At 39.2% G+C, this 11,388-nt stretch overlaps 1 protein-coding gene across 2 annotated transcripts in view; it reads right to left on the bottom strand.

Moving 5' to 3' along the window:
• Positions 1-11,388, bottom strand: part of ADHFE1 (alcohol dehydrogenase iron containing 1) — a 34,241-nt gene that overhangs the window by 3,248 nt on the left and 19,605 nt on the right. For both annotated transcript variants that reach the window (XM_007448478.1, XM_007448479.1), the window contains 4 exons: positions 11,213-11,311; positions 8,499-8,577; positions 8,231-8,327; positions 5,101-5,258 (listed from right to left, as the gene is read on the bottom strand). In XM_007448478.1, coding sequence (XP_007448540.1) covers positions 5,101-5,258; positions 8,231-8,327; positions 8,499-8,577; positions 11,213-11,311 — 433 coding nt within the window. The remainder of the gene's footprint in view (positions 1-5,100; positions 5,259-8,230; positions 8,328-8,498; positions 8,578-11,212; positions 11,312-11,388) is intronic.

Here is an 11,388-nt window from a genome sequence, read left to right as displayed (position 1 = left end):
AAAAAAAAAAAAAAAAAAAAAAAAAAAAAAGTTAAACACAGGACTACCCTGTGATCCAACAATTCTATTCCTTAGGTATATACCCCAGTGAAATGAAAGCAAAGACTAAAACAGATACTTGTACATTGATGTTCACAGCAGCACTATTCACAATAGCCAAAGGGTGGAAACAACCCAAGTGTCCATCTGCAGATGAATGGATGAACAAAATGTGGCGTATCCGTACAATGAAATGTTATTCAGCCATAATAAGAAATGAAATTCTGACACATTTAGGACATTATGCTAAGTGAAGACACAAAAGGACAAATGTTGTATGATTCCACTTACATGAAGTACCTAGAATAGGCAAATTCACAGTGATAGAAAGTAGAACAGAGGTTACCAGAGGCTGAGGGAAGAGGAGTTACTCTTTACCATTTAGCAATAGAGCTTCTTTTGGGGATGATTTTAAAGTTCTGAAAATGAATAGTGATTATGGTTGCACAACCCTGTAAAATGTACCTAACAGCGCTGAGTTGTACACTTAAAAATGATTAAAATAGTAAATTTTATGTCAGGTATGTTTTGCCACAATTTAAAAAAAGAGAGAATAGATGGACAGATGAGAGAAGGATGGGGGGACAATGCTGAAGAGTATGGGTGGGGCCAAGGTAAAGCTTCATATCCCAGCACGTCCTGTAGAGACCCTAAAGAATTTTGAAAATCCATAGCAAGGCAGAGACTTGCTCACAGTGACTTATGCACACGTTTGTGGCAGGGTGCAGAACAGAAGTTCGGTATTTGCTATGGCCGAAGTTGCCACATTATTCTGTTGATAGTGGCAGAGAGTCTTATCTGATGAGCTCAAGCACCCTTAAAACGACCCTGTTCATCTTGCATGAAGTCGTTCAGGACTCAGCTCAGGCCAAGCTGAGGTGAGTTTCTCTTTCACATTTCTAACCCCCAGCGACTGGTTCAACAGGGGCACGGACGTCAAGTTTGTGATTTATCCTTGCACGTATCACCTGTGCCATATAAAAGCCAACCTCTCAGGATTCAGATGTGTTCCGCACTGCTATTATTTATAGACACATAAGACCGAAGGACAACTGATTAACATGGGCAGTGAAATAAATTCAGACTACTACTGTTAGCACATTCATAAAATAACATTTTAGCGGGCCTGTCTGCCAGGGAGTGGAAGTGCTCATTTTGGTAGACAGCTCTCCTCAGTAATGAAATGTTTTGATGGGAAATGTAAATGTTTCTTTCCAGAGGTTTCAGAAATCCAGCTTGGAAGATTAATTTATTCTTGCCTGCTCCCCGAGCAGCCCGGCTATGGCAGTTGGAAACCTCTGTACACAGGGCTGCTATTTGCTGCCACCAGTATGGGCTGTGGTGTTTGGTTAAGAATACTGGCCTGGTTGTTCCAGAGAAAACCGATCCCTCTTTGCTGAACATAAAAGAAGCTTTATCAAATGTTGACTGCATGAAATATCCTTTCTGGTGATGTTCTTTGCAGGAAGAGTATATCCCTCTCACTACCTTAAATCCTGTAATACTAATAAGTGAAGATTTGTCTGCTGCATGTGTAAAATTCTGAAGTTGCCATAGCATTCCTGTAAAATATTCACTAAAAAAAAAAAAAAAAAACCTAAACAAAAACCCAACAGTAGTTCAACTGCAAAACAGACAAGCTTATTTCCAATATTCCTTCTAAAGTCCTATGAATATTCCCCCCTTCCCCATATATGCATATAAATCTGTCATATTGACTTCAAAACTGAACTAGTGCCAGTGAATTAAAATTAACTGTGTTTCTCCTAATCGTGAAAACATGATCAAAGGAAAAAAAGGCATCATCCACCTTGGGGCTGCTTTATGAACATAGCTTGAGGAAATCCTGGTTTCCTACTTTGTAGACATGACTTGTATTAGAAAGATTCAATCTACCTTGCATACTTTGTGAAACTAAGAAATTAGTTTTGTCTAATTAAGGTTCTGCTATCTGTGACTTCCCAGTATGACATGTGCACTGAGGCATTCAGAATGATACCTAATTAGCTTGCTATTTTAGAGGATGGCCTCAAGTGTTAGTCTGGATCTCTTGCTGTTTGGAACAGCTTTTGAAAGTGGAAGCCTGAGTACAGTAGAATTAAAACCGTCCACACCTGCCAGTGTGTGCTGATGGCTGGAAGATGCATTGCCACAGCAGTTAAATGGCCAAGAATATCATCCAGTTTTATCTGAAACTCATGAATACCATTCTTGGAGGTTGATAAACACATATGCCTGAACATTTTCCTGGGATAAGCAAAAGCAGAACTTTTCAGAGGACCCCCTGAAGAGTGGACACTCTTGCTGGGACCATGCTATAAGAGCCAGAGGCTACATCAAAATCGTGGTGACCACTTGGTCTCTGGTATTCCTGGACAGGCTTTCATGGCTCCTTTTCATTGGCTGAGTCCTATTAAGTCTAAGGAAATTGCTCAAAAACAAGGACAGAAGATTTAAGAGGAGAGGGTGGCAGGAATGTGCTCCTTTAAACGTTCACTAGCCCGGGTTAGGTGCTACAGAAGATAGATGAGCAAAACAAACAGGCCCCTACCTTCATGGGACTTTAATAGGTTTTGAAAAAATGACTGTGATGTGGTCATATTTTTTATTTAGTCCCTTCGACTTGCAGGTTAGGACTGTGGCTTAGAAGTAGTGTCTCTGCTATACTTTGAGTCTCCTCTTTTTCTCATTCATTTATATTTTTGGATGCAACTGAGCCCACTGGGCCTGACCCTAAATCACGGAAACTCGTGGCCCATGGGCCATGTTTTGTTTGTACATTGGGAAATCAGGGAATTCAACACAAACGTCCCAATTGCTGATTTCTCTTAAAAATGCAAGTTCTGCCAACACTGGGAACTGAATTTGTGCTTGGTGATAATAAATTGTAGCTGAAAAGCTGCTCACCCAATGAGATGCGTCATGTGCTTTCCAGTTCACCAAAGTCCCCACCATTCCCTAGTGCCTTAAATTACTTTGTTCATTGCTGTTATTTACCTTGCTCCTATGGACAGGTAAGTCTGTGAACCCAATCCACACAAATATTATCTTATGTGAGTGGTGAGGTTTTCAACATTCTAAGTACTTGCTAAGCGGGGAAGAAGCCAGTTTGAGGCCTTTGCTTAACTGAAGTGGGCTGAGGGAAAAGCACTGCCGATTGAGGTAAGCAGGATGCTGTGTGAGTGGACATTCTAGCTGTTAACTCTGTTCCAACATCACGGATAGATACATGAATGCCTTAATTGGGGGGAGAACGGCCTTATCCTCATAGTGTTTGTTTGTTGTTGTTTTTTTAAAATAGAAGTATAGGGCTTCCTTGGTGGAGTAGTGGTTAAGAATCTGCCTGCCAGTGCAGGGGACACAGGTTCGAGCCCTGGTCCGGGAAGATCCCACGTGCCGTGGAGCAACTAAGCCCGTGCCCCACAACTACTGAGCCCGTGCACCACAACTACTGAGCCTGCGCTCTAGAGCCCATGCTCTGCAACAAGAGAGGCCACCACAATGAGAAGCCTGCGCACCGCAATGAAGAGTAGCCCCCACTTGCTGCAACTAGAGAAAGCCCGCGCACAGCAACAAAGACCCAACGCAGCCAAATAAATAAATAAATATATTTTTAAAAAAGTATAGTTGATTTACAATATTGTGTTAGTTTCAGGTGTATAGCAGTGATTCAGTTATATATATGTACTTTTTTTCAGATAATTTTCCATTATAGGTGTATTACAAGATATTGAATATAGTTTCCTGTGCTATACAGTAAATCCCTGTTGCTTATCTGTTTTATATAGAGTAGTTAGTATCTGTTAATCCCAAACTCCTAATTTATCCCTCCCCCTTTCACTTTCCCCTTTGGTAACCATAAGTTTGTTTTCTATGTCTGTGAGTCTATTTCTGTTTTGTATATATAGACTCATTTGTAATGTTTTCTAGATTCCACATATAAGTGATATCATATATCTGTCTGTCTTTGTCTTCACTTAGTATGATATTCTCTAGGTCCATCCACGTTGCTGCAAATACAATATTTCATTCTTTTTTATGGCTGAGTAACATTCCATTGTATGTATACCACATCTTCTTAAGCCAGTCATCTGTTGATGGGCACTTGGGTTGCTTCCATGTCTTGGCTGTTGCGAATAGCACTGCTATGAGCATTGCACGTATCTTTTCAAGTTAGAGTTTTTGTCTTTTCCGAATATCCTCATAGTGTTTAAGTGACCCTTGCCTTTACGCATTTTGGACAGGAGGACTTAGTGAGCGCTCTGGGACTGGTGAGCATGGTGTCATCTCCTGGCTCTGAGCTCTCTGTTTTATGGTGAATTACAACAAACAGGGTCTTGGCCTATTAGGCTCTGGTGCTATAACACAAGGGTATCTGATCCTAAATGGAAGAGAGGTCCAATGGGGGATAAACTCTTTTCATGAGAACCTTGAGAGGGGAAACTTTACATCTATTATAATTCTACCATATAAATGATAGCTGCTCAGTTTAAATTCTTTTTTTTTTCAGTTTAAATTCTTTAGGAGCATATAAATAAATGAAATAAGACTCAAAGTGACACAAATAAGTATACATATGTATATGTATAAAATATATAATCTCCCAAATATGTTTAAAAAGTGATTTTGTAATCATCTTAATTTAAAAGCCATGTCTATTCTTCACAAAATAGTAGAATTTGTAACTCTTTATAATGGAAAATAATATTAGTGGCCCTTTTGGAATAGCTTCACATAGTTTTATAGGGGACTCTTAAAAGAGCAGAAATGGAGAAAAGGGAAATTCTGCTATACTCAAGATAAACTTGGTTGTTTTTGCCTTAAATTTTTATAAAGGATCCTTTCATTACATCCTCAAAGCTTCACGTAAGCCACAGTTTAATGGAAGAATATAAAAGCGAAGGAGCCTTGGCCCCTTCTCCCTGGGGAAGGGGAGAGCTGCTGCCTGGTGGGGAGAGACCTGGGTTGTCATCTCCTTCCCTAAGATGCCCCAAATGGACCGTGTCTCTCCTGGAGCCTGGTGCTTCTTAGAAGGCAGTGAGGATGGGCTGCGTCTCTTACCTGGGGCAGTGTTCCTTTCACTAATGCGGGGATATCGGCCTTGGAGTAGCCAATGGCAGCTAGGCCATCATCCACATCCAGATCGCATAAGAGTTTCCGCAGAGTGTCTGCCAAAATAGGCCCAGCATCTGGGATCCTGGCAGTGCGGGTGTCGGCTCCTGGAAGACACAAAGCACTGACTGTAGAGAGGAGGAAGCTGGCCCTGGGTGTGATTCAGTCACAAGATAGCTGAATACATAACCTGCTGCGGGCCCCTCACACTGAGGACAAGGGCACCGCTGTGCCCCCAGCCGGGAGGCCGGCTCAGCTGTCAGCCCCGCAGAAGACAGGCCATCCTGGGAGCCCCCAGAGCCTCCATAGAGAAGTCGGAGAGCGGGGAGGGGGGCTAACTTGGCTCTCACATTTCCAGTGGGCTGCTCGTCCTCTGTGTGGTGGGAGGAAGAGAAACGGCCCAGAAAAGAGGCACCGGAAGGAGACCAAGAAAGAAGGCTGGTGTTTGGATGAGGAGGAATGAGCATCTGTAGGAGAAAACACAGCTTATGTAACTTTCAAGGCTTGGAATTTGCTGACATCTAGAGGTCTACACATTCAATGTCCTTTCTCAAGGTGACAGCTTAGGAGAAGACGACAAACCCTTTGCAAACACCTTGTGAGACAAGGATCTACAGAAGTTCAAAAGACTCCAACATTAACTGCCAAAAAGGAGGAAAATGACAAAAATGGATTAGGTGTGGCCAGGGAAGGAGTATATTTCCTCTCTCTAGCTAGAAAACTTGTTTGGACTCTGTTGCCAAAGGGCAGGTCCCTCTAAATGTATATTATACAACCTGTCAGGCAGAATTAAGAATAAGGAGACTCTTAGAAAGCAGTATTTAACATGTAGATAATAAAGATATCGGTGAATGAGGAAGAAGCTTGCCAGGGGTTGGAGATTTGTAAGGGCAGAATTTGGACATAATTACTAATTAATACACAAAAGCATAGAGATGTCAATCTGGAAGAGCCAGGGGGTTCTGCCCTCAGGTAGGGTGGCAGTGAGAGTTCCCAGATGAAGGGAGTCAATCCCAAACCCTTAGCACCCATGCCCCACGCCCCCATCTATTCTGGTTGGACACATTCATCGCCGGGACGTGCCGCAATCTGTAAACAGAAGGTAGCATTATTTATTTATTATCCAAAATGCCTCATGCTGTAGTCCAAGTCCATTTTCTCTGTATAGGTCAAAAAGAGACTAGAAGGTATGGTTCACTCCATACTGAAGTATTTTATTAAATCAGTTTTAGCCTTTCTGTTCTCTGACAGCGACCTGTTTATGTTATCCAGGAAAAGGTATAAATAGAACCAGATACAGAGCTAGTTGGGAGAGCAGCTGGATGGAAGGTAAAACTTGCCCGACAAGGCCAGTCTGTATTACACAGCGGCAGCTGAAACATGGATTAAGTGGAGGGTGACACATGATACGGGGTTTATGAGGTTCTTATGTTCCCGGGATTGCTGCCATCCAAAGCTCCAGGTTTTCCTATGAAGTGTTTTAGAAAAAAAGAGAAGGTAGGAAAGAGAATACATTGGTATAAAGCTAAGACAATCTAAGATTACATAGGGAATCAAAATATTTAATGCCATTTGCAGCAACTTGGATGGACCTAGAGATTGTCATACCGAGTGAAGTAAGTCAGATAGAGAAAGACAAATATCATATGATATCATTTATATGTGGAATATAAAAAAAGGGCACAAATGAACTACAAAACAGAAATAGAGTTACAGATGTAGAAAAACTTATGGTTACCAGGTGGGAAGTGGGGGGAGGGATAAATTGGGAGATTGGGACTGACATATACACACTACTATATTTAAAATGGATAACTAATAAGGACCTACTATATAGCACAGGGAGCTCTACTCAATACTCTGTAATGACCTAAATGAGAAAAGAATCTAAAAAAGAGTGGATATATGTATATGTATAACTGATTCACTTTGCTGTACACCTGAAACTAACACAACATTGTAAATCAACTGTAATCCAGTAAAAATTAAAACAAAACAAAAATATTTAATGGCTAAATATGGAATAATATTAACCAAAAATTCCTATGCAAGAGGAAAGTACCGGTAGTTCCTCCGGCCTGGGTTTTGTCTAATAGAGGCCTTGCTTTCTCAGTAGTTTTGTTGGTGGCCTGGAATGTTAGGTTTAGGCTCTCTAAAATTTTCCCGTTTACCATACATCTAGCCTACTATTTGGGCTCCTGCCTGTTTACATATCTACAAAGGATCTGAGTCCCAACACAGAGCAGAACAATATCCCCAGTCCAAAAGGGAAAAGGGATACAAGATCCTTGGAAAAGTAGGCACCATGTTTCTGGCAGTACATGCCGGGAAATCTAGCAGTGGGAGGTGGAGGTGAAGCAACACATTCGGAAGGATATCTGTGTCATTCCTACCTTCTTGGAACTACTCTCTCCAACGGCTCGAGCTAGAGGAGCATAATGCAGTTTTCTTTTTAGCTTTTCCCTTTCTAAAACAAGTAGGGGAAGAGATGTTTTAAAAGTTAATTGAATACTTAAGTTTACTTAAAAGAATTCTTGTTTTAGAAAAATACCAATATTTTACTTAACACTAAAGCGACCCTAAATGTAACTGTATTTCTTGTAAGATTTAAAAGGCACTGTGGGTATATTATTATAGACATTATTTATCCTAAAAAATAGCAAACAAATTCTTCTTTGGGGAACTTTTTATAAAGTTTCTAGTTGTTTAGGTTCTCTATAACTGGGAACTTACTGTTACTTCCTGATTTAGATTCATTTTTAGTTCCTATTAAACAAAACAAAAACCATATATAACATGAATAGTATATAAACAGTTTCACTTTCCTGGGGGATGAAAACAGTGGAAATATTACTGTAAACTTAATGTAAGCAGTACTTGGTTCCATTTCATTGCTAATAGACCCTTAGAAACACAAAATTACAGAATTTTAGTGCTAGATAGGAATTTGAGCAGGTCACTGACATTTTATTATCCCAAGCAATATTTTTTGGTATTATTCTTTATGGTTTATCTTCAGAAGCATCCTAGGAAATGCTCCAGATATGTGGGTCACAGATTTATGATTAACGGTTCATACCCAATATTTCTGCCATCTCCAGGTGGTGCTCAGGAGACATCTGTGCCGTGAAAGTGAACACTGCTGGGGAGGTGAGTACCACAGAAAGGCCATGAGGCTGGGGAGAAAGGAAACATGGTGACCGACATGGCAAAGCCAGTCTTCAACATGCGTATTCTAGATATTAAATTACTTTACCTTGTACTCCAAGCAATCAAGAATTGACAAATACGTTTATGGCAATTGAGAGGAATCTAAGACTAAATTAAAGAATTTATTATGATTTTACCACCAGTGGGTGATCCACATTATAATCCTTTGCTTTATATGTCTTCACTAAGCCTGAAATTGGGTAAGACATTCCATGGCTAGAAAAGAAAGAAAGTCCATATGTTGACATACAGATATCAGAAATTCAAGTTAACAGTACTCTATGGGAGAGCCCTTCACAGTCTCTTGACAATATTATTAACCCACAAAGTTAGACATTCTGTTTTCTTTGATTCCTATGAGGATACATTATTATGCAGTTGATATTTGGTGTTTTCATTCACAAAACTTCTGAAATGTTAAAATTCAAATGCTCATAGAATTGTATGCCATTAAAAAGTATTGATGCTTAAGTTGCTGGCCAAGCACATTGGTTAAGCTTGTGATCTTGAAGAAATCAAGAATTCACTTTGAAGTTTCTTTAATAATCTTCAGGGTATGCATTTTCTATCTTGCTCTGCACTGCCTTAGCAGTGTGTTCCTTCACAAACTGAAGATGTCGGTGGGAATTTTATGAGCCAAGATGTACTGCACTAGACATGCAAGCTTGTTCCGCCAGTGATCTGTCTTGCCAATGATTGATACCTTCTTTTAAATGCTACGTACTAATGGGAGTTGAATCATACGTGATTGTTTCAGCCTGAAAGGCTATCCAGAAAAGGCATTTTCGTTTTTATTTGTGGGGATTTTTTGGTTGGTTTTAATGGGAAAACTCTTTATCCTCTCGAATTGTTAGTGAACAAAGAGGACAATATGATAATTTACTAGATGACCCAGAAGATACACATTGTGACAAGTTAATATATTTACAGTTAATGTATTGAAAATGAAATGTTTTACAGTAGTAAAATGGTCTGGAAGTCTATTAATGTGGGTTATTGGATGACTTTGTTTTTATTTGCTAAAAGATTTACATTTCATAGACAGATGAAGTATTTTGGTGAATTGTATGATTATCCAAAAAAAGGTGCCCCATGCCTGTCATCTCTCATGAGGCAGATCAGAAGCTGTCGGTTCTCTGAGTTGTTGAATACTTAGGGACGTGCTTTACTGTTTTCGGGCTTCATAGTATTCAGAAAAATATTGCTTAGCATGCTTCCGTGATGTGAAAGGGTTCATGTAACTTTCAAAGTACCTTTCTAACAATAGCCAATATTTTAGTTTGATTTCTTTTATTTTAACAGTTATATATATTCTTTGTAAAAAAGAAAAATGATCCATAATTGTATTTCCTCAAGATAGCCACTATAGAATATTTCCTTCTAGTCTTCTTACGCATATGTTTAATTTATGATCGTATTGGGCACTGTTTTTGACATTGCTTTTGTTACTTAATATTCTTTATAAACATTTCCCCATATCATTTTCTGTTCTTCTAAAATATGATTTTAATAGATATTTTATTCTCTGAGTACTAAACTTCAGTTAACCTTTCCCAAACTGTTGGGAATTTAGGTTGTTCCTAAAAGTTTCAGTTATAAATAACTTGTAGGTGAATATCCTTATAAGGATATTCTTTGACCATATCGTGATTATTTCTTTAGGCTACATTTCTAGAAGTAACATCAGTGGGGCAAAGGGTATAAACATTTTCCAAGCTCTGGGCAGATTTTGTTCAGTTGCTTCTTAGAAAGGTGGTACCCATCTATGCTCCTCTCAGCAGCAGAGTTTGAGGGTGAACATTTCATTGCGCTCCCCTAGCAAAGGCCAATTCTTAATTCTCCGTGTTCACTGGTTTTCAAGTTTAAGGCAACATACCAATAAAGTTCTGATCAAAAGACTAATTTTGGCTATTGACAAATATTCTAATCCCCTTCTTTTTGAGAGAGATTAGGAGAAAAAAAAATCCTGTGTTTGACGTTTTAAAAACCCACGACACATGATGAGGACGTGGAGAAATCAGAACCGCCATCCACTGTTGGTGGGAATGTAAAATGGTGCAGCCACTGTGGAAAACAGCCTGGCAGTGCCTCAGAATTTAAACAGAGTTACCATATGACCCAGCAATTCCACTCCTAGGTATATACTCAAGAGAAATAAAAACATATGTCCACCAGGTAAACTTGTACGTGATTATTCAAGCAGCAATATTCATAGTAGCCAAAAAAGTGGACACAACACAAATGTCCATCATGTGATGAATGAATAAATAAAATATGGTATATCAGTGCAATGGAAAATTGCTTGGCAATAAAAAGGAAAGAAGGACTAATATGTGCATAGGATGAACCATGGAAACATGATGCTAAATGAAAGAAGCCAGGCACAAAAGTTCACATATTATATGATTCCATTGATATGAAATGTCTGGAATTTGCAAATCCATAGAGACACAAAGTAGATTAGTAGTTGTTTAAGACCTGGGGGTATAGGAGGATTGGTGGGTGACAGCTAAGGGGTACAGGATTTCTTTTTAAGGTGATAAAATATTCTAAATTTATTGTGGTAATGGTAGCACAAGTTTGTGAGTATACTAAAAACCACTGAAAGTTTTAAATGGGTGAATTATATAGTATGTGAATAATCAAGAGCTCAAAAAAGCTGTTACCAAAAAGAAAATAATCTATGACCCGATAAACTGCATTTGAATTAAGAAAATATTATGGGTCACTAAGTTAAATATCTTCTTTCTATAGCATATTTAAAATCTTACCACATGTCCTAAATTATAAACATTTAAAAAATTTAAGGGCAGTAGCTTAGGTGAAGAAATAAAATCTCAAATTTGCTCACCACAGATGAACACCAGCATTTCCAAAGCCAATGCCAGCAAAAGCACTTGCCAAGTGCATATTAGACCTTGCTTCAAGATCGTCAGGATTTCTGACAGCCCTGTGGATGACATCAATACCTAACAATAACACATCTACATTGGCATTTCCTAGGGAATAAAGAGCCGCCTTAGGGAA

This window comes from Lipotes vexillifer, unplaced genomic scaffold, assembly GCF_000442215.2.
Source record: "Lipotes vexillifer unplaced genomic scaffold, Lipotes_vexillifer_v1.1 scaffold815, whole genome shotgun sequence".
Lineage (NCBI taxonomy): Eukaryota > Metazoa > Chordata > Mammalia > Artiodactyla > Lipotidae > Lipotes > Lipotes vexillifer.
The sequence above is the reverse complement of the archived record's forward strand: the minus strand, read 5'-3'. Positions and strand labels throughout refer to the sequence as shown.